Below are 24,131 nucleotides of genomic sequence, written 5' to 3'. Positions count from 1 at the left end.
TTCCCTCAAGAGTCTGAAGGTTGACAGATTCTGGAAACCTTGCCCTGCTCCCTTCTGGAGCCCTGAGTGATCCCACAGCATTGCTGTCAGTGGGAGGAAGGAGCATTTAGCTGTCAATCTCGTTCCTGTGTGCAATGCCAATGTCTCCTTCTGTGTGCTCTGTACAGCCACGGAGAAGAGCAGAGAGGGAAGGGCTGGGCCCAGGGCTGTGCCCTGGGGCTCTGCCTTGTGTGGCTCCTTTGCCAGCCCCAGGGAACCTGAGATGCTCCTGCTCCAGCTGCCAAGCCCTGGCCCTGCTTGAGGCTCAGTTCAGAGCTGCTGGCAGCTCCAGGGAGTCCTTTCTCCCCTGACTGCCGTGCAAGGGGCTCCTTCCATCCCACTGTGGGCCCACTGCAGGCACGTGGTCCCCCTGCCCTTGCTACTGAGTTGAAAGCAGAGATGAGGAAGTGCCTTGGAGGGCAGCAGTCACCTGGGTGTACTCACTGCCACTCCAGCCTGAAGAAGAATCTTCAGCAGTGTCACGGGAGTTGTTCTGTCCTGACTTTCTTTGCAGATGAACCTGATGATGAAGATGATCCGGATTCCCAATCCATATCAGTTACTGAGCCTGATGATGAGGAAGATTATGAGGGTAGGTCAAGGCCTTTCCCCCTGGGAGAGCTGCCAGCTCAGAGCCCAAGGCTTGGCCACGGTGGCATCTCTGCAGGTGCCAGGACAGAGCCGTGCATGGTTGTGCCCTCACCCTGCGTGATCCTCTCACTGCTCCTGTGGCTCAGTGCTGCCTGTGCAGATCAGCAGACATGACTGAAGCTTCTGTGGCTGTTGAGTTATAGGTGTGTCTGCAGGGAGGACTTTCCCAGCTCCTGAGCTAAATTCTGCCAGCAAGCCCAGCTCCCATCACTGGGGGTGTGTGGTGCCTCCCTGCTGATCCCACAGGCTGACCACTGGTTCTGTGGGATCCATTCCTGGGAAATGCAAATACTTTATATAATGGTCCCCTGAGAAAGAAGGACAAACCTATAGGAGATAGTAATGTAGCAATGGGGGAACTCAAATACCTGGACATAATCCTGAATGATCTGGAGGGATGCCATGGTGGGTCCATGTCCATCAGCCTCCTCCTGACACTCAGCAGCCGGGGGCTTTCTCTGCACATCTGGACACGCCGTGCCTGGTACAGCAGGAAGGGATCCATGGCAGCCTTGCTGCCCCACTGCTGCTTTCATGGCCAACAGGGCTGTTTCCCAGCCTGGCCTGGCTGCAGCTTCTCCCCAGCCTCTGCAGGAAAGCATTTGGCATCAGCTGACAGGGAACCCAAACTGCACCATGGGCCACGCACACCTTGAGATCCCCTGAAAATTTCCAGTCTCAGGCTAGTTCAGGTTTAGGGTCTGTTTGGAAGAGGGGTGGCCCTGGAGCATTTCCAAAACCTTGGGCATTTTCCTGATCCTTATCCATGTCTTTGACAAGTATTGCCTGGAGAAGACCAGCACAGCACAGAGAAATTGTGCCATTCGAGCTCAGGGGGTTGAGCAGTCTTGTGCCAAGGGGTGGCAAGGTGCCTGCAGGCCCCAGCTCTGGGGAAACAGAGGACGTCCTGGCTGTATCCAGCGTGCTGCCAGCTCAGCAGTGGAGCACAGCACAGGCTCAGGCTGCCCATTGCTCCCACAGATGCAGCTGGCACCACAGCGCATGCTCAGAAGATCTGGGAGAGCATGAGAAGAGTTTTCTACCAGGGAACAGATGGTTTGATTAAGTTAATGGCCATTGTGGCTGGTGGAGCAGTTTTCCTGATGATGTGCTGTGCCGGAATCTGGTATTGCCAGAAGGGAAAACGGTGAGTGTTTTGCGATCTCGGCCTCAAACAGCTTCTTGAAAGGCTGCTCATAGTCAGGAAACATTCCCAGTGAGGCTGCTGTGCACTTGTGGGTAGGCCTTGGTTGCCCAAATAACTCTGCTGAGAGTTCTGCTGCTGCCCAGGCCTTTCATTGGCCTCTTAATTGCTGGGCCTTGTCCTGGGGAGCCCGCTGGGGCTGCAGCCAGTGCTGGCTCCCACTGAGGCTGCCTGGCCAAGAGCAGCCCCAGGAGCAGCAGGCAGAGGCAAAGCAAGGTGGGCAGGAGAAAGAGCGGGGACGAGATTGCCCTTGAAAGGCAGAGGTGCTCTGGGGCCCGCTTCTGGCCAGGGACCCTGCCCAGAGCCATCCCCTGCTTGCTTGGGGCCTTGAGGGGCAGCTGTCCAGCTGGGCCAAGCTGTGCCAGCAGCTCCAGCCATGCTGGGGAGCCTTGGCCGCTCTGGGCCCTGCTGTTCAGGAGGGTCCCTGAGTGCCAGCAGTAGCTGGGGGCCTCAGCCACCTCCTCTCTCCACAGGAGCACCTCTGCAGCTTCAGAAGAGCAGACAAAGATTCCAGTGTCTGAGAAGCTGACCTGTTATCCTCGCTCTCCACATCTCTCCCCATCTGCTGTGCTGCAGCTGCATCCCCGTCTTGAGGGCATCCCAAGACCCACACCTCCCAAGCGAGACCCTCTGCCCCTGAGCCCCCTGGCCCTGTTCCCTGGCCAGGACTGAAATTGGGCAGCCCCTGTCCACCAGAGTGTTGCCGCCTGTTAGTTTACCTTCATTAAGTATGTTTATGTTGCCGCCTGTTAGTTTACCTTCATTAAGTATGTTTGTTCACCTTCGTTGAGTTTAGAGTTGGTTTGCCCCAGTTACTCCCCACTATCCCGATATAGTTTGTTCCCAGTTGCCTGTCACTGTAAACCTCTCCCCTCTTTCCAGATTGTTCCCCATCCATCACTTTGGTCCTACCCCCAAGTCCTATCAATCTATGTACACCACACCTTTTGTTCTGGTTCCTTCCCTGCTCATCATCCCTTACTCGATGCCCTATTGGTTGTATAGCTATCCTCCCTCCCCCAAGTCCCTACCATTGGATTTGTGTATTGTAACCCCTTCCCACAACACCTCCCCTGCTGCAATATTATTGGTTGTTGTATGAGCCGCCCACAGGCTTTAAAACCTGGCGCACAGAGGTGCCCAGGGGCTCGGCTTGGACTTTCTCCTCGAGATCCCAGCCCTGTCCCTCATCGCCTTCTCCCTGCACCTGCTGGAATAAACTTGTTCCTGGGAAATTGGAGGACTCCGAGCACTCTCTCTCCCTTTACTTCACCTCGTGTCGCCCTGCATACTATAGAGCCCAAGCCCAAAGGAGCTCTAGAGGTTCCAGGTCGAGCCACACAGTGCTCACCTGGTTCCCCACTCCTGCCGCCGATGCTTGGCACAAGCTAGCCGGGGCATGAAGGGCCGAGCAGGCAGCGACACCAGAGCAGGGGTTGGCCCATGTTTTTTGTTCAAATAAAGAGATGGAGCTCTCACCCCAGTGTCCGGCTGGTACCACCAGCAAAGCCCACACAGCACCAGCCTTGGCTGAGCTCCATGTCCAGGAGCAGGCAGGGCTGACCATGGTGTGGGCAGGCAGGAGCCAGGCAGGGGCTGCCGTGACCAGCGGTGGGGCCCTGAGGGGCTGGGGGAACCCGTGCTGAGCATCCCTGGGCTGTGAGGGCACATTTCCTTCTGTGGCATCACCTGGGCCTGCACCTCATGAGGCACACAGGGCAAATTTGGGCTCTCTCCTAAGGTGTGCAGGGATTCCCCATGAGGAGTGCAGTGGGGTTAAATTGAGAGGGTTTTTTACTCTTCTCAGCACAGCAAAGGGGACAGTCTTGGCTGAGGTTTTGCAGAGCTGGGAGGAAGCCTCTTGTGAGCCCTTGGGCCCGGCCTGTGGGCACAGCGGGCAGGTGGAGCCCATCCCTTGAGGCCAGTCCGGGCTGCTCGGGCCAGGCTGGGCCGGGTGAGCCGGGCCATTCTCTGGGGCACAGGAGGCACCTAGGGCTATAACTGGGGCCGTGGTTTTTCAGCCTGAAGGGAGACTGGCTCTGTTGGTTCAGAGGGCACAGCTTAGATCCCAGTTACCTTTGTAAACCTGCTGGGGAACTGTTGAGGGCAGAGAGTTCCAACCCTTCTCACTGGGAAGCTGGGCTGATGCTGTGGGGTTTTTTAATTTTTGCCCTCTAAATTTGTGTCCTGGCAGAGGATAAAGTTTGCTTGCTCTCAGTAAGCCCCTTTTCTTCTTGCTGCTGTTGTAAATGAAATTAAAATCAGACAACTAGATCTATTGAATTAACAGCAATTAAATAACAAGGGAAAAAATTATACAACTTAGTGAATTGAATACAAGCATGCAATATAATAAAATAATACTATTTAGTGGATTGAATAGAAATTTAGTATAAAAGGAAAACAATTCAGTAAAAGAGTACAATTTAGTGAATATCTTCATATATATATATATGTATATGTGAATATAATTTGCTAGTAATTAAATATGATTAAAGCATGAGCAAAACTGACTGGGGTATGGGCAGGGCTTCTCACCCTGCCTCACGTACCAAAACAAAGCCATTCAAACTAAACTTATATACTGTATGCTTATACATATTCATTCATGTTTCCCCTAAGTCTCCTCCTATTTTTGATTCTTTAATTTTACATCACTATTCTTCATGGCGCAAGCCTCACTTGTTGCTAGGGGGTCTTCAGTCTCCTTTTGATGGTATTTTGGATGAAGGCTTACACTCATCCTCATTGTCCTCTGGATAACCTTACAGGTTTTGCATGTGTACTAAGTGTTATGTAAGTAAGCATTGTGTTCCACTAATTAGTCTTACACTTCATAATCTTCAGGCCTATGCCTAAAGTTGTTCCAACTTTATCCATCTCAAGGTTGATTTCTTCTTGGGACACCAATTACCTCAAAACTACATCCTGTACCTTAATTTCAACACGTAACATCTGCAAAGGAGTACATCTGCCTTGTATCACCAATTCCCTTGATTGCTTCTAATAATAATTTTCCAAATAGTTACAATTTAGTTAGCACAAATCATTTCCATTTATTACGCTCCCCAAATTCCACTCCCAACATCTCCCCCGCTTCCAGCTCAGGATGGTGCCCCGATGAGACCCCTCCCCAAATCCCACCCCCAAGACACCTCCCCATTGCTGGAAAATCCCCCAAATCTCACTCCAAAATTGGGAATCCTCCCTGAGACCCCTCCCCAAATTCAGGCCTCCCCAAAATGCCCCTCCTCACTGGGATTAGGACCTCTCCCCATCAATGGAAATTCCCCCAAAAGACAAAAAATCCTCCCCAAATCCCCTTCCCAAAATCAGAACTCCACCAGGACCCCTGAATTTCCCCCCAAAACCACCAAATTTTCCCCCCCAAATCCCCAATTTTTTTCCCCAAATCCCAAATCCTCTCCCTAAAAACCCCAAAGTTCTCCCCAAAGCCCCAAACTTCCTCCCCAAACACCCAAATGTTAGAAAAAAATCCTTAAATTCTTGCCCTAAAACCCCAAAATTCCCCCCAGGACCTTCAGAGTTTTGCCCCAAAACCCCAAATTTCCCCCTGAACCCCCAAATTTCTCCAATTCCACCCCAAATCCTGGGAGAACTCCCCAAAAACCAGCAAGCCTTCCCAAAACCTCCACCAAAATTGCAACTCTCTCCCCAAAAATCACCAAAAATCTGAGAACATAAATTTTTTCATACCTTGGGTGGGGGGAGAAACACCAGAAATCTCAGGATTTTTCCCGTTTTTTTGGGGAGGGGGGTCTCCCTGTTTCCTGTCCCCCCAGGTGACCCCACCCCAAAATTCCTGCCCCTTGGCCCCCCAAATTAAGTGTAAATAAATAAAAAGATGAAAAAAGGAAAAAAAAAAAAGGGGGGGGGAAGGTAAAAAAAAAAAAAAGCCAGAAAAAAAATTAAAAAAATATTTTCTCACCTCAGTTTGGGGGGAGGGGGATGGAGGAAATATTGGGGAAGGGGGTGAACCTCCAGAAAAAAAAAATTGAGGGACCCCCCGTGTCCTGGGTTGATTATGATGTTAAATTGTATCCCCATTCGTCCACCTAACCCAGACACAGATTTTGTATTCTAAAAATTCCATCTAACAGTAAAAGTGAGTGGAAAAGAAGCACTGGGTCTGTTATCAGACTGTAATTGCTCCCCACACATCGGGAGTTTTGACTACAGCACAGACAGACAACAAGAGACAGATCGCCTTGGCTTTCCAACTAGCCGGAGAAGAGAGGTCTTCCTGGACTGTTTTCTTTCCCCTTTTTCTGAAACGAATCGAACCTGCTCTGGACTGGGGACTCGGGGGAGCACCGGGAGCTTGCACCCGTGGACTACCGGGAGCCCAGCCTGGGCAGCGGCATTTTCCAGCACCAGAGGGACTGATTAACAGAGCGAACACCCACAGGAAAGAGACCCTCTGAAGTTTGTCATCTCTTCTGAATGGCGAGAGGTTTTGTAATTTGATATCGTTCATTCTTGTGCTGGGTAGAGCTGTGCCTGTGAAATAAACAGGATTTTTCCACTTCTCTCAGAGAAATCTCTTCCGAACCGGTTGAGGGGTGGGAGAAAAGGGCCACCTGGGTTTGCTTCCCGGGGGGAGGCCCATTGGAGGTTTTCTCCCAAATTTGCCCTAAACCAGGACAGCGGCCCTCGGCAGTTGGCGGCCTTTGGGGTGGAGCCCAGTGGCACGCGAGCGGCCTTTGGTGGCTGCTGTCGGCCGGCGGCTGGGTAGACCTGCTGTCGGCCGGCGGCTGGGCAGACCTGCTGTCGGCCGGCGGGCCGCCGTGTGACGCGTCGAGCGGCTCTCCCCCATCGGCCTGAGCGCCTCGCCGCCTTCGCGTCTCCCTGAGAGGGAAGGAGGGAGCCCTCAGAAGCCGGCGGCGCTCCCTCCCGCGTCTGGGCCCGAGCAGATGGCGGCCCTGCTCCCGCCTCGGTTTCTGCCCGGCTGGCTCGGTCAGCGGGGCTGCCGTCCGCCTGCAGGTTTCGGTGGGGCCGGCCGGGGGCGAGCGGGAAGGAAGCCGCCGTCGGAGCGAAAGCCTCCGAGAGAGAGCCGGCGAGAAAGCTTCCTCGGAAAGGGAGGAGACCGAGCCTCAAGCCGCCGGCGGCCCCGTCGGCCCGCTCCTCAGCCCCCGCAGGCGTTGTCGCGGTGCCGAGCGGCCGGCCGCTTGAGGAGCCGCCTGGGCCGTGGGCGGGGAGGGGCCGACGGCGGCGGCCCGAACCCAAGCCGCAGGGGGGCGGGGCAAGCCCGGAAGGCGGTGCCAAGGCAGGGTGACGTCAGAGGGCGGGGCCGCCCGGCGAGCCCCCGGAGGCGGGCCCGGGGCCAAAGACCTGCGCGGAGCGCCGAAGAGCCGGCCTGTGCAAGCGGCCGCCCGCTCGCCGCCTCTGCCGGGGATTCGAGTCGAGTCACGCCGGGGGCCGGCGGCTTCCAGCCGCGTCCCACCGCCCGCTTCCGCCTGCTTCCTTTTCCCCGCTGTCCGCCCCGAGGTGCCGCTTGCTGGCTGGTGCCGTGTCTGCTTCCCGCGGGGTGGGGACGCCCCGTTGCCGGCCTGTGCAAGCGGCCGCCCGCTCGCCGCCTCTGCCGGCGACTCGAGTCGAGTCACTATGACTCTTAACAGAGGTAAGTTTGCATTCCTAACTGGGCCTAGCCGCTGAAATCAGACCTCCTCGTGGTCCCGCTGGATACCCGCAAGGGTAACTAGCTGATTTCTGCCCTAGTGTGAGTGAGGTTGTGTTTTTCACTGCCTCCCTGCCTTTGGACTCGCCACCCAAAGTGCAGTTTCACGATTTTGCGTCGAAAAGTTATCGGCAGAAGCTTCTTAAAAGCTCCCTGCCTGAAACCGAGCCCGCGGTCAAGTTGGGCAAAGCTGACAGCGCTTGAGGGGGTGCTGTTAGTCAATATTCCCTCAACTGGACTTAGTTTTACTTTGAAACGGCACCACGGTAAAGGCTTTAAAGCTACTCCGTGTGTCCACGGCGACTCAAACTAATTTTAAAGACTGGTATATAAAATCGCCACAAAACCCAAATTTTAAACCCTCAGAATTGGGAAGGGAGGTTTGGAAAAGTTTAAAACTGGAGTTCTACAACTCGATGCATTGTGCCGAAGAATGTAATGCCCATTGTGTGGGGCGGGAGGGGCTGGAGGAATACCCTGATGTGTACTGTGATGATACAATGACTTGCTTATCTCTAGATGATAACGGGATTGATAAGAGCCAGGAAAAGACTGCCACATCCCCACCCACCCAGGAAGAAGCAGCAGTTTTATCAGAGCCAGAGGAAACCACTATTCAACCACCAAACAATGGGGAATCAGAAGACTGCCCTGTCATATCAGTTCCAGATGAGAATCCACCCTGCCCGTGCTGCGGTATTAAAACGAATAAAATGCCTGGATTAATTGAACATTTACTCAGAGCACATGGAATTAGAGAATGCAAATTTAAATGCACCAAATGTGATTTGGAAAATACAAATTTTCACAGCATTGCCTGCCACTATCCAAAATGCAAAGGTAAAATAAAAAAACCATCCCCAGGAAAATGGCCCTGCAATGTATGCCAGATGAGTTTTCAAACTAAAATTGGACTGGGACAACATAAAAGAATTGCACATCCAGCAGTCAGAAACCAGGAAAAGCTAGAAGCCATGAGACCAAAAGAAACATCAGCAAGAGGAGCCCACAAGAAATGCTGGAGTGAAGAGGAGGAAAATCTGCTAATCCAACTAATAAAACAATATGAGGGTAATAAAAACATTAATAAACTGATTGCTGAACACATCCCATCCAAAACTGCAAAACAAATCAGTGACAAGAGATGCTATCTGATGTTAAAACAACAAGCCTCAATTGGATTACAAACTAACAGAAAAACAGAAGAGCAGCCACAGGAAAAAATTCAAAAGCCATCAAAGCGTAAAGAAACCAAAATAAAGCAGTTGAAAAAACACTAGGAAGATATTATCCCATCAAAGATCAGTGATGGCACCTTCATTTTGTATCAGGAAGCCTTCCAAGAAATTCTCAAAAAGAAAAATAAGAATCCCACCCACACCATTAGTGAAATAACCAAAGACTGCATGAAGGTATTTAAAGAGATGCACAGCTGGGAAAAGAACACGGCCTCGTCCGTGGGGCTGTGCCTGGCTGTGCTGCTGGAGCTCCACAGGGACCTGATCTGGGAGGCTCTGTCTGCTGTGGCCACCTGATCCAGCAGGCATTCTCCATTTATTTCAAGACTGTTCTTTTATCATTTTTCTGTAGTGTATAAATAAAAGATGTGTTCTAATAAACAGACTGCAAGACTGTTCTTTTGCTGCCCAGGGTCTGCAGGGCATAGGGGAAGAGGGGGAAAAGGGTGCTTGTGCTCAGCAAGCTGCCCAGGTGTGCAGTGGTGCAGGGAAAATGGCCAGAAGCCCCTTGGCCTTTGGTGGTTGTGCTGAAGCCACAAGCCCTGTCCCAGCCTGGCAGCGCCGTCTGTGTCCTCCTGCCCATGTGGTGCTGGCTGGATTGCTGAGGGCTCCCAGGTGCATCTTGATCCAGCTCCATGAGCAGCCCCCAGGCTTGATTTGCCTTGTTCCTGACAGCCGGCTGCTCTGGTGCTTCCCTGGAGCTCCAAATTGGAGCAGGTTTATCTGAGGGAGGTGAGAATGCCAGGATGTGCCAGGACCAGAGGCCTCGGGTTTCCAAGGAAGAAACCATCAATCCCCTTTTCCAGGAGATCCCAACCCTCTGAATCACACCTGGGATAGAGAATAGCAGAATTGCTGGAGTGCTTAAGACCGGAATGCTGGGAAAAAACCTGATCTTTAATGAACCCCATTTCCTGATGGGAAATAATCCAGGAATTTGGTTCCTGGAATTGGAAAAAGAAGGAAATGTTTTTTTGGGAGGTGCCATAGGTGCTCCTGGACGGGGGATTTCCCTAATCCATCCTTCCCTGATTGAGGAATGGAAGTTTGTGGGATGAGCCAGGATTAACAGACCCCTCCCTCAGGTGTGTGATCCAGGATTTTTCTGCTTTTTCCCAGCCCAGGTGAGCCATGTGCAGCCTTCCAAATGGATTGGTTCAAACCAGGAAGGATTTTATTCCCCATGGGAATAAACCTGGGCTCCAAAACACTCCCAGAATGGCAAAATCCTGATTTTAGCAGCTTTTTCCAGCTCCACATTGGAGGAATTCATGGATCTGCTGGATGATGGGTTCTCATCCCAAATAATCTGCCTGTTTGTCGAGGAACACTCTGGTGATGGTGCTGATACAAGTTGTGCTGATCCAGTCTTCTGAGAGTTTTGGGGATTTTTTTGGGGGCGGGATTTCAGGTGTCTGAGACAGCGGGGAGTGAGGCAGGAGAGAATCCAGATCCAGAAAAATACTGGATAGTGCTGGAAATGGGGAAATCACAGTAGAAACAAGCACAAAGGAACTGGGAAAAAAAGCATTTTTAAGAAGGGAAAGAAAGGATAACATTCCAACCAAATGCACTGGATGCATATGGATGCTGAAAGCAGGCAGGGAGCACAGAGCCTGTGTGAAACTGAGTCACACAGGCTTCTCTCTCTGGCCTGGGAAAGCATAAGAAGGAATCCCAACAGTCCTTGTTAAAGGACACCAATTGGCAGGTGTTGTTTAGTCGAGGGCTGGTGTTCCACTTAAGCAATGAAGGTGATGTGTACCTTTAATGAGCAATGGGAGTTTTACCTCTCAGACCTTCTCAACCATGTGTATAAAAGTAGATTAAGAATAATAAACTTTGCTCTCTTGGACAACGCAGCCAAGGGAGTCAGTGTCGTACTCCTCGCCATTCCTAATACAGTGCGAGAGAAAAGAATAACTTGGAGGTGGAATAGGAGAAATTCCAACACAACAGGTTACCAAGGCCTGGGAGAGCCCAAATTTTTCATTTTATTTGGGAATTTTTTTTGTGTTTATCAATGTTATTGCATTTTGTTTTTTTCCAGGAAAATCCCGGTTTCTTTCTGATGGGACTTGCAGTTGCCTCCTGTTCTTGTAGTTCTGATTTTGCCCATCCTCATTCCCAAAATTTTTTAGAAACTTCTGTAAAATGATGAAAATGATGATGGACTGTGGCCTTTTTTCTTTCTCCTTACTTGTGATGCTATGGCAGTGAAAAGAAGAAGAAAAAACACTGATAAGAAATGGTAAAAAAAAAGATAAAAAGATCAGCATTTTACCATGTATCAGTGCTTGGCTATTTGTTTTAAAGCTTTTTGGCAAATGTTCTTTTTGCTATAAAATAGAATTATATGAAGCCCTGAGGAGGTTTAAAAAATAAGAGAGAAAAAGTAAATTATAATTTAAAATTTGGCTTCTTTTTCAAAGGAGCAATCCTTTTAGACTACAAAAGTGTCGTGGTTTTAAAGCAGTAACTAAAAAATTACTAGAAAATTTACTTATTTCTTGCTATGAGATGTGGATTAGAACAAGAGCAAAACAGGCTTAAAACTTAAAAGGAATAAAGTAAGTTCATTAACAAAACTACAAGAATAAGAACACCAGAATAAACCTCCAGAAAAACCTTTTTATCCCCCACTACTTAACCATTCCCTTGTTCAAATGACAACATAGAGACAAAAAAGTTTGGAACTCAGGTGTTTAAAACAGTCCCAATTCCTGATAGAGTCTTTTCATCAGCCTTTGTAGAGAAACAGAAGTCTTCTTCTGCTAATCTATGGAGTTTCTCACAAGAAAACTATTTTTGTTATAGCTTTCTATTTTTCTGATGTCCAGAAATCTGTCATCATATTTTCTCCTCCCATTTCACATCACTCTGAGGTGTGTTATGGGCCATGAGTCTAGGGATGTTATTTTTAAGGATGAGTTATTCAAAGGCAAAAGTTCTCTTCATTTGTCTTTGTGAGCTTCCCTGGAAAAAAGAAATTTTCTCTTTGCCTCTCAAGGCTTCAAATCTTCAACTATTACTTCTCCCCACTCTGTTCCAGCACTTCACTGTATCACAATTCCTCCACCTTTTGCTCAAAATCTATACTTTGAACACTCCATTCCTCCCTATATACTCTGTCATGAATTAAAGGAGTTTTTTCAGGACACTATTGTCCATCTCCATAACTTTAACAGAAAAGTATTTCAGCTTAATTAAAGCATCTCCTTATTCTCTACCTCTTCTGAAGCTTAACTCTTTTCTTTACTGTCTCTGATAGTTTATAAAGTCTCTTTACATGCTGATTACTATATTTTTCTTTTTCTGGAAAAAAAGGATTAATCTGAAAGTCTCATCTGGGTGATGAAAGACTTAAAATCTTGCCCAGGCTTTGTAGATGGTTCTGTGATCTCTGCCGGAGCAGCAGCTGGAGTTGTCTGCGATGGAAGATTGTTCATGGCTGCTCTGGAGAGTGTGGTCACTGTCTCAGCCCGCCGCAGGTGTAAGAGACGGCCCGAAGATTCCCTCATCTGTCTCACAACCGTCTCAAGGACAGAGACTGAGACCCTGAATATCACAAGGGACTTGGTTTGGGGGTTTGGGCCTAGCTGAGATGGATGTTTGCTCAGTGATTGTTTGCAGGTGGTTGCACGGTACACTGCTCTCGTTCCTGCTGGTGAGCAGAGGCTTGGTAACCTGCACAACGGGTTTTCCACGACTCATGGCTCTCATTCCTGCTGGTGAGCAGGAATGAGAGCCATGTTTGTGCCTGGAGTTTGTGCCTGGTACCCGGTGCAATGGGTTTTCCACAACACCTTGTCCTTGTTCCTGCTGGTGAGCAAAGACTTGCAAGACATGGATCGCTCTGTACCCTACACCTGCTCCCTGCGCAATGGAATTCATCACAATGATCATCAATCTCATCTGGTTTTGGCCCTGCGCCCCTCGCTTTGCAAAAGACTATAAAATTATACCCCAAACTTACCTTCCTTTGAGATCTCCCCAACAGACAGAAGACTCTGCGTCGTTGGACGGCTGAGTGGACTTCGACGTTGGTAGCTATAATCCCCTTACTCTCTTTTCCTTATGCTTTGCTTTCTCTTTTCTTTCCCTCTATCGCATATTAGTGCTGATGAGCACTCAATAAACTGTGTTTTCTTGTTTAAGTCCTTGGTTTGCTGATAATCTTTTGTACTCTAAGACCGGCTAAAAGAACCACATCACGAATCCCACCTTGTGGATCGTGACATAAATTGGCGTCACGGACAGGATTCTGAGAGACAGAAGGGGTTGCAGGTTGTTGTGCAGTCTGTATCAGGGGAAGGACGTTTCGCTTCAGCCGCACCTAGCCTGCCATGCTGGTGAGCAGTGTCTAGAAAGCAAGGGAGGTGACTCGAATTTCTCGCAAACTGCACACGCCCAGGTGAAAAGCACCCCTACACTCATTTGAGGGCTCTGTCTTCAGAATTTTACACGGGATCTTTGAGTACAAAAGGTGGGACTTACTGGTTTTTTATATGCTGACTGCTTGGTGTAGCGGAGAGTCTGAATTTTAACATAAAGGTGTGCCTCCCAAGCAGATTTGGTCTCTCCACCCACGACAGGGGGGAACGCAGCGTTGGCTGCGTCTGATGTAGTGTGACTGAGTTTTACCTCCCTGTAGTGGTTCTGTGTACTGTTATGTGTTTTTGATGAATTTTGACTGCTTGGTGTAGCGGAGAGTCTGAATTTTAACATAAAGGTGTGCCTCCCAAGCAGATTTGGTCTCTCCACCCACGGCAGGGGGGAACGCAACGTTGGCTGCGTCTGATGTAGTGTGAGTTTTACCTCCCTGTAGTGGTTCTGTGTACTGTTATGTGTTTTTGATGAATTTTGACTGCTTGGTGTAGTAAAGAGACAACTTGAATTTTAACATAAAGGGGTGCCTCCCAAGCAGATTTTTGTCTCTTCATCCATACAGGGACGTGAAGGGTGACGTGGCAAAGGCTGCGTCTGTGCGTAACTTAAGTCTTACCTCCCTGTAGTGGTACTGAACCCTTCACACACACAAACATGAGTGACCACTCTGAAAACTCTAGTATAAAAGATAAAGCTGCATTCATTGCTTTGTTAGCAAAACACAATGCTAAGCCCTCTCCAGCTGGGGAAGAATGGGCTCAAAATAATTGGTACAACCTAGAAAATGTAAATGATAGAATTTGCTCCCTGCAACATGAGGCAAAATTCAAATTTGGCCGTAATAAAACCATAATTTGTTCTGTATTGGGAGCTTGCCTTACGTCAGCTGTAGAGGCTCGCACGAGACGAAGGCAGGAAGAAAATGCAATTATTGAATCCCTACAAAATTTAGTTGAAAGTTTGCAAAATGAAAATAATTTGTTACGAACTGCTCTGAGTGAGGAGTGTGCCAAAAATTCACAGTGTGCTGATTCCTTTAAGGAGTCGCTGGAAAAAGAAACTCCTCAGATAAATCACAAATATTCTCAAGCAGAATTACATTTGGTAAAAAATTGTGGTGAAAACTGTTGCTCCCAAATAAGACCTTTGATTAAAACAGAATATAACTATATCAATGATGAAGATCTTGATCCACATATAACCACTAAAGAAATCCCGTACACTGCTACTGAATTGGCTAAGTTAAAAAAGGAGTATGGGCGTCTCCCTCACGAGTCAGAGACAGAATACGTATTTCAAGTGTCTTTCACAGGGGGAGATCAAATTCGATTATCTGAACAAGAAGCAAGTGGTTACTGGGGACATGGTGTTTTCTTAACAACAGGAGATAACCACAACCCATGGTCCCTAACACAGCGAGCTGCATATTGGCCAGAGGGACTTAAACCCCTGGAAAGGGGAGATCCTGTAGCTCTAACCGGCTCCCCAGACCAAATTCTCAAAAACATGCATAAGGCAGCTTGTCTACAACTGATTTATGAAAGAAAATTAATTGTTGGTTATGAATCACCAATTTTGTTACCTGTGAAAGCTGAAATTATGACCCCTTTAATTTGTGGTCTTTCAGAATCACTGAAACCTACAGCAATTCTCCTCCAAACAACCATAGACTATATCCTTGTGGGAGGAGATGAAAAAGAAGTAATAAAAAATAAAGATGCTGAAAAGAGGTGCACTACCTGGGAAAAGGGATTGTTGGTAGTTATTCCAGCTCTCATAGAAGTAGGAAAAATTACACTACAACAACCAATTGCATTAAAAGGCCCTTTTGAAATTACTAAGACAGCCACTACTGGGACTCTCCACCCTGACGGGGTGTCCCAAAGGGCCTCAGTGAGAAAGTGGTATGCCCGGATTGAACATGACTCTAACATCTTCTCAATAACAGAAGGAGCTGTAAAAAATCAGGTGATACAAAAAACTGAGAGCTTAAGTAGCAGCCATGACAAACCTGACTTGATAATTAAAGAAACCCCTCCCAACATAAAAACAGAAAAGGGTAGGCTGATTTCTAGCCTACAGTATTGGTGGAACTTGGGGGTGAAGAAAGAGGTACCAAAGGGTTTAATGGTTAACCTGCCGCTTAAAAAATTAAGTAAATTGGTCTCTCAGTGGCAGGATTCCAGCCCCATTGTACCAAGCGCTCCACCTCACCCTCAACTGATTCTGGGCAGTGGGCTGAAGCAACACCACTCACAGGTTCTGGACAGTGAGCAAAAACAATCAGCAAACTCTTGGTTCACTGATACCTCTGCCAAACGAGAGGGAGAGGTGTGGAGGTGTGGGGCAGTAGCCCTCCAGCTTTCCTCTGCTGAACAAATTGTTATTGAGGAAGAAAGCAGCACTCAGGCTGCAGAGCTGATAGCTGTTTGGAGTGTTTTCCAACATGAGGTACAGAATACCTCTCCTGTCTGTATCTACACTAACTCCTATGCTATGTTCAAGGGATATACTGAGTGGCTTCCTTTTTGGCAACAAAAGGACTGGGAAGTAAACAGAATTTCAGTATGGCAAAAGGAAAAGTGGCAAGAAATTCTACGCTTTCTGCTGGTAAGAGTGGGGATTATATCTTGGTTAGTCCAAACTGAAACTTTTAAAAGAACTACAGGAGAATATTCATGGGTAACCTCCGATGCCCTGGGGATAGAGCATTGGATAAACACCCACTGGATAATTCCATCATTTTAATCTCCTGCCCCTATGTGGCAGACTCTGTTTTGTTTATTTTCTACAGAAGAACACCGAGGGACATGAAGATCAGATAAACCATGAATTTATAGATTTAAAATAAATGCTGTAACAAAGCCTATATTTAGTGTAATAATCACATACCATGGTGTGAATACCCCTTTTTGTGCTAAATGACAAAGCTAATATTTTCCCTTTCTTTTCTGTTAACTCAAGGTGATGACGTTTCAATACGCTGCAGACTGAGTACCGGATCCCATACTGAGCCTGTACACAGTCAAGTTGCCGGATCTCATGGCCAGGTTATATCTTGTGACACTCGGAATCAAGATTGTTGGCTGAATTTAACAGCTGTACAATTGTCCTCCAAAGTCGTGTGTGGTAAAAACAATACCAAATATTGGGGAGAGCTTAATGTTCAGGCTGTAGTACCTATCACACAACCACCAATTAGATTGACTCCAAAAATTTCTGAAATTGGACCCTATGTAATCAGGAAAACTGGCCAACAACAAATGCTATTTAATCCAGCATGGTCTATCAAACAAGTTAAATTACTAATGCAAAACAATGTCTCAGAGATTCAGCCAGCTTGTTCACCTTTTTTGCAAACTTCCTTTGAGGGGTGGACAACCTGGTTGCGAAAGCGAAATTCTTTTCACAAACGGATGACAAGAGATATAACCGGTGTCGTGGGATCAGGACTAGGAATTTTGAATAGTATTGATTCAGAAGTATTGATGAATAAATTGGCTGTTGCAACTAAAGATTTGACCAAAATACAACAACCACTGAGGTCATCTTTAACTGCTTTGGGAACCCAACAGTGGTTGCTATTAAACATATTACCAAATTGGGAAAGGGTAAATGTAGATGATCACAAATTAATAATTGATGCACTCAGTGCTACCCAAAACAATGTTTCTCTGGCTCTTAGCTGTATTCAAGCCCAGTTGTGGATGCAGTCAGTTGCTGCATCAATTATCAGAGAGGGTGAAGAAGGCACCTTTCCCACTGAGATTCGGAAAATAGTCTGGGACAATGCCAATGATTTTGAAAAGGAATTTCAATCTTGGTGGAATTTGGTAAATTTTACCTACGATCCCACCACAAACACAGCCACAGCTTTTGTGTTGACAATACGTAATGCTTCAGTACATTCAATCTTTCCTATCATTGCACTGGGGCTGAATCATGACGGAGCTGTTCTCTATCCTTTAGAGCATAGGGAATGGGCCCGTCAGATTGGTGGGAAATGGCAAACTGTTGGTTTAGAAAATTGTATTGTCCAGGAACAACAAGGGTTTATCTGTGAAAGTAATGCAATCAAAGCTCAAGACATTTGTTTAGACACAGAACAGAATATCTGTCATTTTGAAATCCATCCTAATGACACTTCTGCAACAGTGCTTGTGTATGTAGGCAATGGATGTGTATGCTTGAGAACTGCTTGTGATAGTATGCTTGTAGAAAACATAGTAGTGGATACTAAGAATCATTCAAATTTTTGTGTATGCAATTTTACTGAGATTATAGGTTGTGACTTTTCTTATTTAGCTCCAGTTACTTCATATTATCTTTTGCAATATAATTACACTTTGATTCATCGTTTAGTGCCTGCTCCAATTGGAATGAACTTTACTCTGGTAAGGCAATTGTTGCTTCACCAGGATTTAATCGAAATTTTGGAAAAGATCAAAAAGGATGGACAAAAGACCTTAGTTACGGTTCACCACAATGTGAAAGGAATACATCGTGTTCTGGAAAGAGTAAGGAAAGATGCTGAACGCAAGTGGTGGGACACTCTTTTTGGGTGGTCACCAACTGCTACAGGTGTTTTGAACAAATTGTGTCATCCCATCATCGTCCTCTTGGTTTTAGTTTTACTTGGTTTTGTTCTATCAGCAATTTTGTACATCCTGAATTGGAGAATGATGAAGAGGTTGACACAATTGACTTCCATAATGGATGCACACAACATGATTGGTACTTTACATGTTGCTGATACCCCTAAGGTTATCGATACTCGATGAATTATGCAGGCACTACAATAAATAATTTGACATTGTGACTATGAGGTTAATCATTTTATCATGGTGTATTTTAGAATATAATTTATTGTTTGTTTTAAGATAAGAAACCAATATGTAAGTCTTAGTTGAAATTATATATATGGAATAGTTTTTCTTTGAAATCAGCATATTGATTTTCTTATTGTTTTTATTTTCTCTTTTTCCTTTTTCTGTCCCTTATCTTTTCCCTACTATCTGTCTCTGTTTTTTTCTGGGATATACTACCAACTGTAACGAGTCCTGAAGACTTCAGAGAAGAATTCTGCAGCAGCACTACAACATCGTGCAGAAAGACCTCGACGATTGTGAGCCACGGGGTGGTGTAAGAGACGGCCCGAAGATTCCCTCATCTGTCTCACAACCGTCTCAAGGACAGAGACTGAGACCCTGAATATCACAAGGGACTTGGTTTGGGGGTTTGGGCCTAGCTGAGATGGATGTTTGCTCAGTGATTGTTTGCAGGTGGTTGCACGGTACACTGCTCTCGTTCCTGCTGGTGAGCAGAGGCTTGGTAACCTGCACAACGGGTTTTCCACGACTCATGGCTCTCATTCCTGCTGGTGAGCAGAGGTTTGTGCCTGGTACCCGGTGCAATGGGTTTTCCACAACACCTTGTCCTTGTTCCTGCTGGTGAGCAAAGACTTGCAAGACATGGATCGCTCTGTACCCTACACCTGCTCCCTGCGCAATGGAATTCATCACAATGATCATCAATCTCATCTGGTTTTGGCCCTGCGCCCCTCGCTTTGCAAAAGACTATAAAATTATACCCCAAACTTACCTTCCTTTGAGATCTCCCCAACAGACAGAAGACTCTGCGTCGTTGGACGGCTGAGTGAACTTCGACGTTGGTAGCTATAATCCCCTTACTCTCTTTTCCTTATGCTTTGCTTTCTCTTTTCTTTCCCTCTATCGCATATTAGTGCTGATGAGCACTCAATAAACTGTGTTTTCTTGTTTAAGTCCTTGGTTTGCTGATAATCTTTTGTACTCTAAGACCGGCTAAAAGAACCACATCACGAATCCCACCTTGTGGATCGTGACAGCAGGTCAAGAGCTTCTTTTCTTTCCTTACTTGGCAGTCTCTGGTGAATTCAGTCACAGCAAAAACTGCAGCCAAGCCAGGGACCGGCCTGGCCCGGCCAGAGCCCGGGGCAAGCCCCGCAAGCCCCATCTCCCGGCCGGGAGCCGCGGCAGGCCCAGCCCAGCCCCTGCCCGGGCCGCATGGGCTGGGCCGGGGACGGGAAGCCAGCTAAAGCTCAGTTACCTTTCACAGACAGGAAACAAAGAGACCAAGAAATTCCCAGGCTTGGGTCTTAAGGTGGTGTCTCACTTTTCAATGGTTAAGAACTGCTGTCAATTCTTAGAAATGACCAGCTGTTGGCTAGGAGACAAACTCCCATCAGGCTCCAGCGGTTTGAACTTCCTTAGGTGTTTCTCTTTGTTTTCTTAAATGCCAATCCATCACAGTTTGATAGACCATGCTGGATTAAATAGCATTTGTTGTTGGCCAGTTTTCCTGATTACATAGGGTCCAGTTTCAGAAATTTTTGGAGTCAATCTAATTGGTGGCTGTGTGGTAGGTATTACAACATGAACATTAAGCTCTCCCCAATATTTGGTATTGTTTTTACCACACACAATTTTGGAGGACAATTGTACAGCTGTTAAATTCAGCCAACAATCTTGATTCCAAGTTTCACAAGATTTAACCTGGCCATGAGATCCGGCGACTTGACTGTGTACAGGCTCAGTATGGGATCCAGTACTCAGTCTGCAGCGTATTGAAACATCATCACCTTGAGTTAACAGGAAAGAAGGGAAAACATTAGTTTTGTAATTTAGCACAAAAAGGAGTGTTCACATCATGGTATGTGATTATTACACTAAATATAGGCCTTGCTACAGCATTTATTTTAAATCTGAAAGTTCATGGTTTATCTGATCTTCATGTCCCTCGGTATTCTTCTGTAGAGAATAAACAAAACAGAGTCTGCCACATAGGGGCAGGAGATTAAAACAATGGAATTATCCAGCACGTGTTTATCCGATGCTCTTTCCCCAAGGCATCGAAGGATACCCATGCATATTCTCCTGTAGTTCTTTTAAAAGCTTCAGCTTGGACTAACCAAGATATAATCCCCACTCTTACCAGCACAAAGCGTAGAATTTCTTGCCACTTTTCCTTTTGCCATACCTGAATTCTGTTTACTTCCCAGTCCTTTTGTTGCCATAAAGGAAGCCACTCAGTATATCCCTTGAACATAGCATAGGAGTTAGTGTAGATACAGACAAGAGAGGTATTCTGTGCCTCACGCTGGAAAACACTCCAAACAGCTATCAGCACTGCATCCTGAGTGCTGCTTTCTTCCTCAGTAACAATTTGTTCAGCAGAGGAAAGGTGGAGGGTGTCGTGGTTTTAAACCACTAACTAAGAAAATTACTTACTTCTTGCTGTGAGATATGGATTAGAATAAGAGCAAAACAGGCATACAACTTAAAAGGGAAAAAAAAGAAAGTTTATTGACAAACCACAATAATAAGAACACCAGAATAAACTTCCAGAAAAACCTTTCCATCCCCTATCCACCCACTATTCTCTTGTTCACATGACAACAGAGACAAAAACTCTGGAACTCTGATGGTTAAAACAGTCCCAATTCTTGCTAGTATGTTCACCAGTCTTTATAGAGAAACAGAAGTTTCTTCCTGTTAATTTATGGAGATTCTCACAAGAAAACTATTTTTGTTATAGTTTTCTATTGCCCTAATGTTAGCTGTCCAGAGCTGCTATTACTAGAGTTCACCCCTCCCATTCTCACATCACTCTGAAGTGTGTATGGGCCATGCATCTAGAGATAGCATTTTTAAGGATAAGTTATTCAAAGGCAAAAAAAAGTCTTCTTCATCTGTTTCTGTGAGCTTCACCAGAAAACAGTTTTCTCATGGCCTCTCAGGGCTTCAAATCTCCCAACAGTTTTCTCATGGCCTCTCAAGGCTTTTAATCTCCCAGTACTTCACTATACTATAATTACTCTTTACTCAAATTTACACTTTGAACACTATTCCTCTCTGGATCTTATATCATGAATTAAAGGAGTTCTTTTCAGGACTTCATTGTCCATCTCCATAGTTTTAACAGGGAGATATTTCAGCTTAATTAAAGCATCTTCTTAATTCTCTACCTTTCCTGAAGCTTCTTTTCTTTCCTGTCACTGGTAGTTTATAAAGTCTCTTTTCATGTTGATCTCTCTCTCTCTCTCTCTCTGGATAAAAAGATTAATCCGCAAGTCTCATCTGGGTAATGAAAGAGTTAAAATCTTGCCCAGGCTTTTGTAGATGGTTCGAGGATCTCTGCTGAACAGGAGCTGGAGCCGTCTGCGATGGAAGGTTCCTCATGGCTGCTCTGGAGCGTGTGGTCGCTGTTCCAACCCGCTGCAAGTCTAGGGCCTCCCTCTTTCTTCACTGGGCAGTTTCTAGTGAATTTAGTTACAGCAAAACCTGCAGCTGAGCCAGAGATCGGCTCGGTCCGGCCCGGGCCCGAGGAAAACCTTCCCCAGGCCCCCCTATCTCCCGGCCGGGAGACGGGGCAGGCCCGGCCCCATCCCCGCCCGGCCGCATGGCCTAGGCAGGGAACGGGAGGCCTGGAGCTCCACCACTCTCCACAGCCAGAAAACAAAGAGAGCCCAGAGAGCTCTGCTTTTACATTTTAAGGTAGGGTTCACAAGTTGATCCCACTTTTCAATGGCCTAAACTGCTGTCAATTCTCAGCAATGACCGATAATTGGTCAGGAGAAAAGACTCCAAGCACTTCCCAGCAACTCCAACTCCCTTAAAGGTAAAGTAACTCCATGACAGAGGGCTACTGCCCTGCACCTCCACACCTCTCCCTCTCGTTTGGCAGAGGTATCAGTGAACCAAGAGTTTCCTGATTGTTTTTGCTCACTGTCCAGAACCTGTGAGTGGTGTTGCTTCAGCCCACTGCCCAGAATCAGTTGAGGGCAAGGTGGAGTGCTTGGTACAATGGGGCTGGAATCCTGCCACTGAGAGACCAATTTACTTAATTTTTCAAGCGGCAGGTTAACCATTAAACCCTTCAGTACCCCTTTCTTCACCCCCAAGTTCCACCAATACTGTAGACTAGAAATTTGCCTACCGTTTTCTGTTTTTATATTAGGAGGGGTTTCTTTAATTATCAAGTCAGGTTTGTCATGGCTGCTACTTAAGCTCTCAGTTTTTTGTATCACCTGATTTTTTACAGCTCCTTCTGTTATTGAGAAGATGTTAGAGTAATGTTCAATCTGGGCATACCACTTTCTCACTGAGGCCCTCTGGACCACCCCATTGGAGGGGGGAATCCCAGTACTGACTGTCTTCATAACTTCAAAAGGGCCTTTTAATGCAATTGGTTGTTGTTGTGCAGTTTTTCCTACTTCTATGAGAGCTGGAATAACTACAAACAATCCTTTTTCCCAGGTAGTGTAACTCTTTTCAGCATCTTTATTTTTTATTACTTCTTTTTCATCTCCTCCCACGAGGATATCATCTATGGTTGTTTCGAGGAGAATTGCTGTAGGTTTCAGTGATTCTGGAAGACCACAAATTAAAGGGGTCATAATTTTAGCATTCACAGGTAGCAACATTGGTGATTCATAACCAGCATTTAATTTTCTTTCATGAATCACTTGCAAACAAGCTGCCTTATGAATATTTTCTAGAATTTGGTCTGGGGAACCAGCCAAAGCTACAGGATCTCCCCTTTCCAGGGGGTTAAGTCCCCCTGGCCAATATGCAGCTCGCTGGGTTAGGGACCATGGGTTGCGGTTATCTCCTGTTGTTAAGAAAACACTATGTCCCAAATAACCACTTGCTTCTTGTTCTGTTCATCGAATTTGATCTCCCCCTGTGAGAGACACTCGGAATACGTATTCTGTCTCTGAGTCATGAGGGAGACGCCCGTACTCCTTTTTTAACTTAGCCAATGCAGTAGCAGTGTACGGGATTTCTTTAGTGGTTATATGCAGATCAAGATCTTCATCATTGATGTAGTTATATTCTGTTTTAATCAAAGGTCTTACTTGGGAGCAACAGTTTTCACCACAATTTTTTACCAAATGTAATTCTGCTTGAGGATATATGTGATTTGTCTGAGGAGTTTCTTTTTCCAGCAACTCCTTAAAGGAGTCAGCACACTGTGAATTTTTGGCACACTCCTCACTCAGGGCAGTTTGTAAGAAATTATTTTCTTCATTTTGCAAACTTTCAACTAAATTTTGTAGGGATTGACCAATTGCATTTTCTTCCTACCTTTGTCTCATGCAAGCCTCTACAGCTGACGTAAGGCAAGCTCCCAATACAGAACAAATTATGGCTTTATTACGGCCAAATTTGAACTTTGCCTCATGTTGCAGGGAGCAAATTCTGTCAGTTACATTTTCCAGCTTGAACCAATTATTTTGAGCCCATTCTTCCCCAGCTGGAGAGGGCCTAGCATTATGTTTTGCTAACAAAACAAAATGCAGCTTTATCTTTTGCACTAGAGTTTTCAGAGTTTTCATTCATCTTTGTTTGTGAAGGGACCAATACCACTACAGGGAGTAAAGTAAAACTTAGTTACACTACGCAGCCCATGCTATGTTTCCCTTTGCTTCCCTGAATGGGTGAAGAGACCAAATCTGCTTGTGACTCTTAAAGTTTAAAATATCTGCTGGTCTCTCTGCTACACCAAGCAGTCAAAACAGAAAAAAATATCAGTCCCACCTTTTGCACTCGAAGATCCCTTGTGAAATTCTGAAGACAGAGCCCTCAAATGAGTGTAGGGGTGCTTTTCACCTGGGCATGTGCAGTTTGTGAGAAATTCGAGTCGCCTCCCTTGCTTTCTAAACACTGCTCAGCAGCGTGGCAGGCTAGGGGCGGCTGAAGCGAAACGTCCCTCCCCTGATACAGACTGCACAACAACCTGCAACCACTTCTGTCTCTCAGAATCCTGTCCATGATGCCAATTTATGTCACGATCCGCAAGGTGGGATTCGTGATGTGGCTCTTTTATTTGATCGTAGAGTACAAAAGATTATCAGCAAACCAGGGACTCA

General features: G+C 46.5%; 2 protein-coding genes across 2 annotated transcripts in view; one reads left to right on the top strand and one right to left on the bottom strand.

Moving 5' to 3' along the window:
• The window catches only part of LOC147646881 (uncharacterized), a 450,805-nt gene that overhangs the window by 72,584 nt on the left and 354,090 nt on the right, over positions 1–24,131 (bottom strand). The window lies entirely within an intron of this gene.
• On the top strand, positions 15,119–18,181 carry LOC147646892 (uncharacterized). The gene has a single exon (XM_086872756.1). The coding sequence runs from the start codon at positions 16,141–16,143 to the stop codon at positions 17,998–18,000; it is 1,860 nt and encodes a 619-aa protein (XP_086728882.1). The 5' UTR covers positions 15,119–16,140; the 3' UTR covers positions 18,001–18,181.

The sequence above is a fragment of the Cyanistes caeruleus genome, unplaced genomic scaffold (genome assembly GCF_971803275.1).
Source record: "Cyanistes caeruleus unplaced genomic scaffold, bCyaCae1.hap1.1 HAP1_SCAFFOLD_76, whole genome shotgun sequence".
Taxonomy (NCBI): Eukaryota; Metazoa; Chordata; class Aves; order Passeriformes; family Paridae; genus Cyanistes; species Cyanistes caeruleus.
The sequence above is the reverse complement of the archived record's forward strand: the minus strand, read 5'-3'. Positions and strand labels throughout refer to the sequence as shown.

What these genes read in the sequence shown, in the direction of transcription:
- LOC147646892 (XM_086872756.1), top strand. Translation starts at nt 16,141, where the DNA reads ATGACAAAGCTAATATTTTCCCTTTCTTTTCTGTTAACTCAAGGTGAT.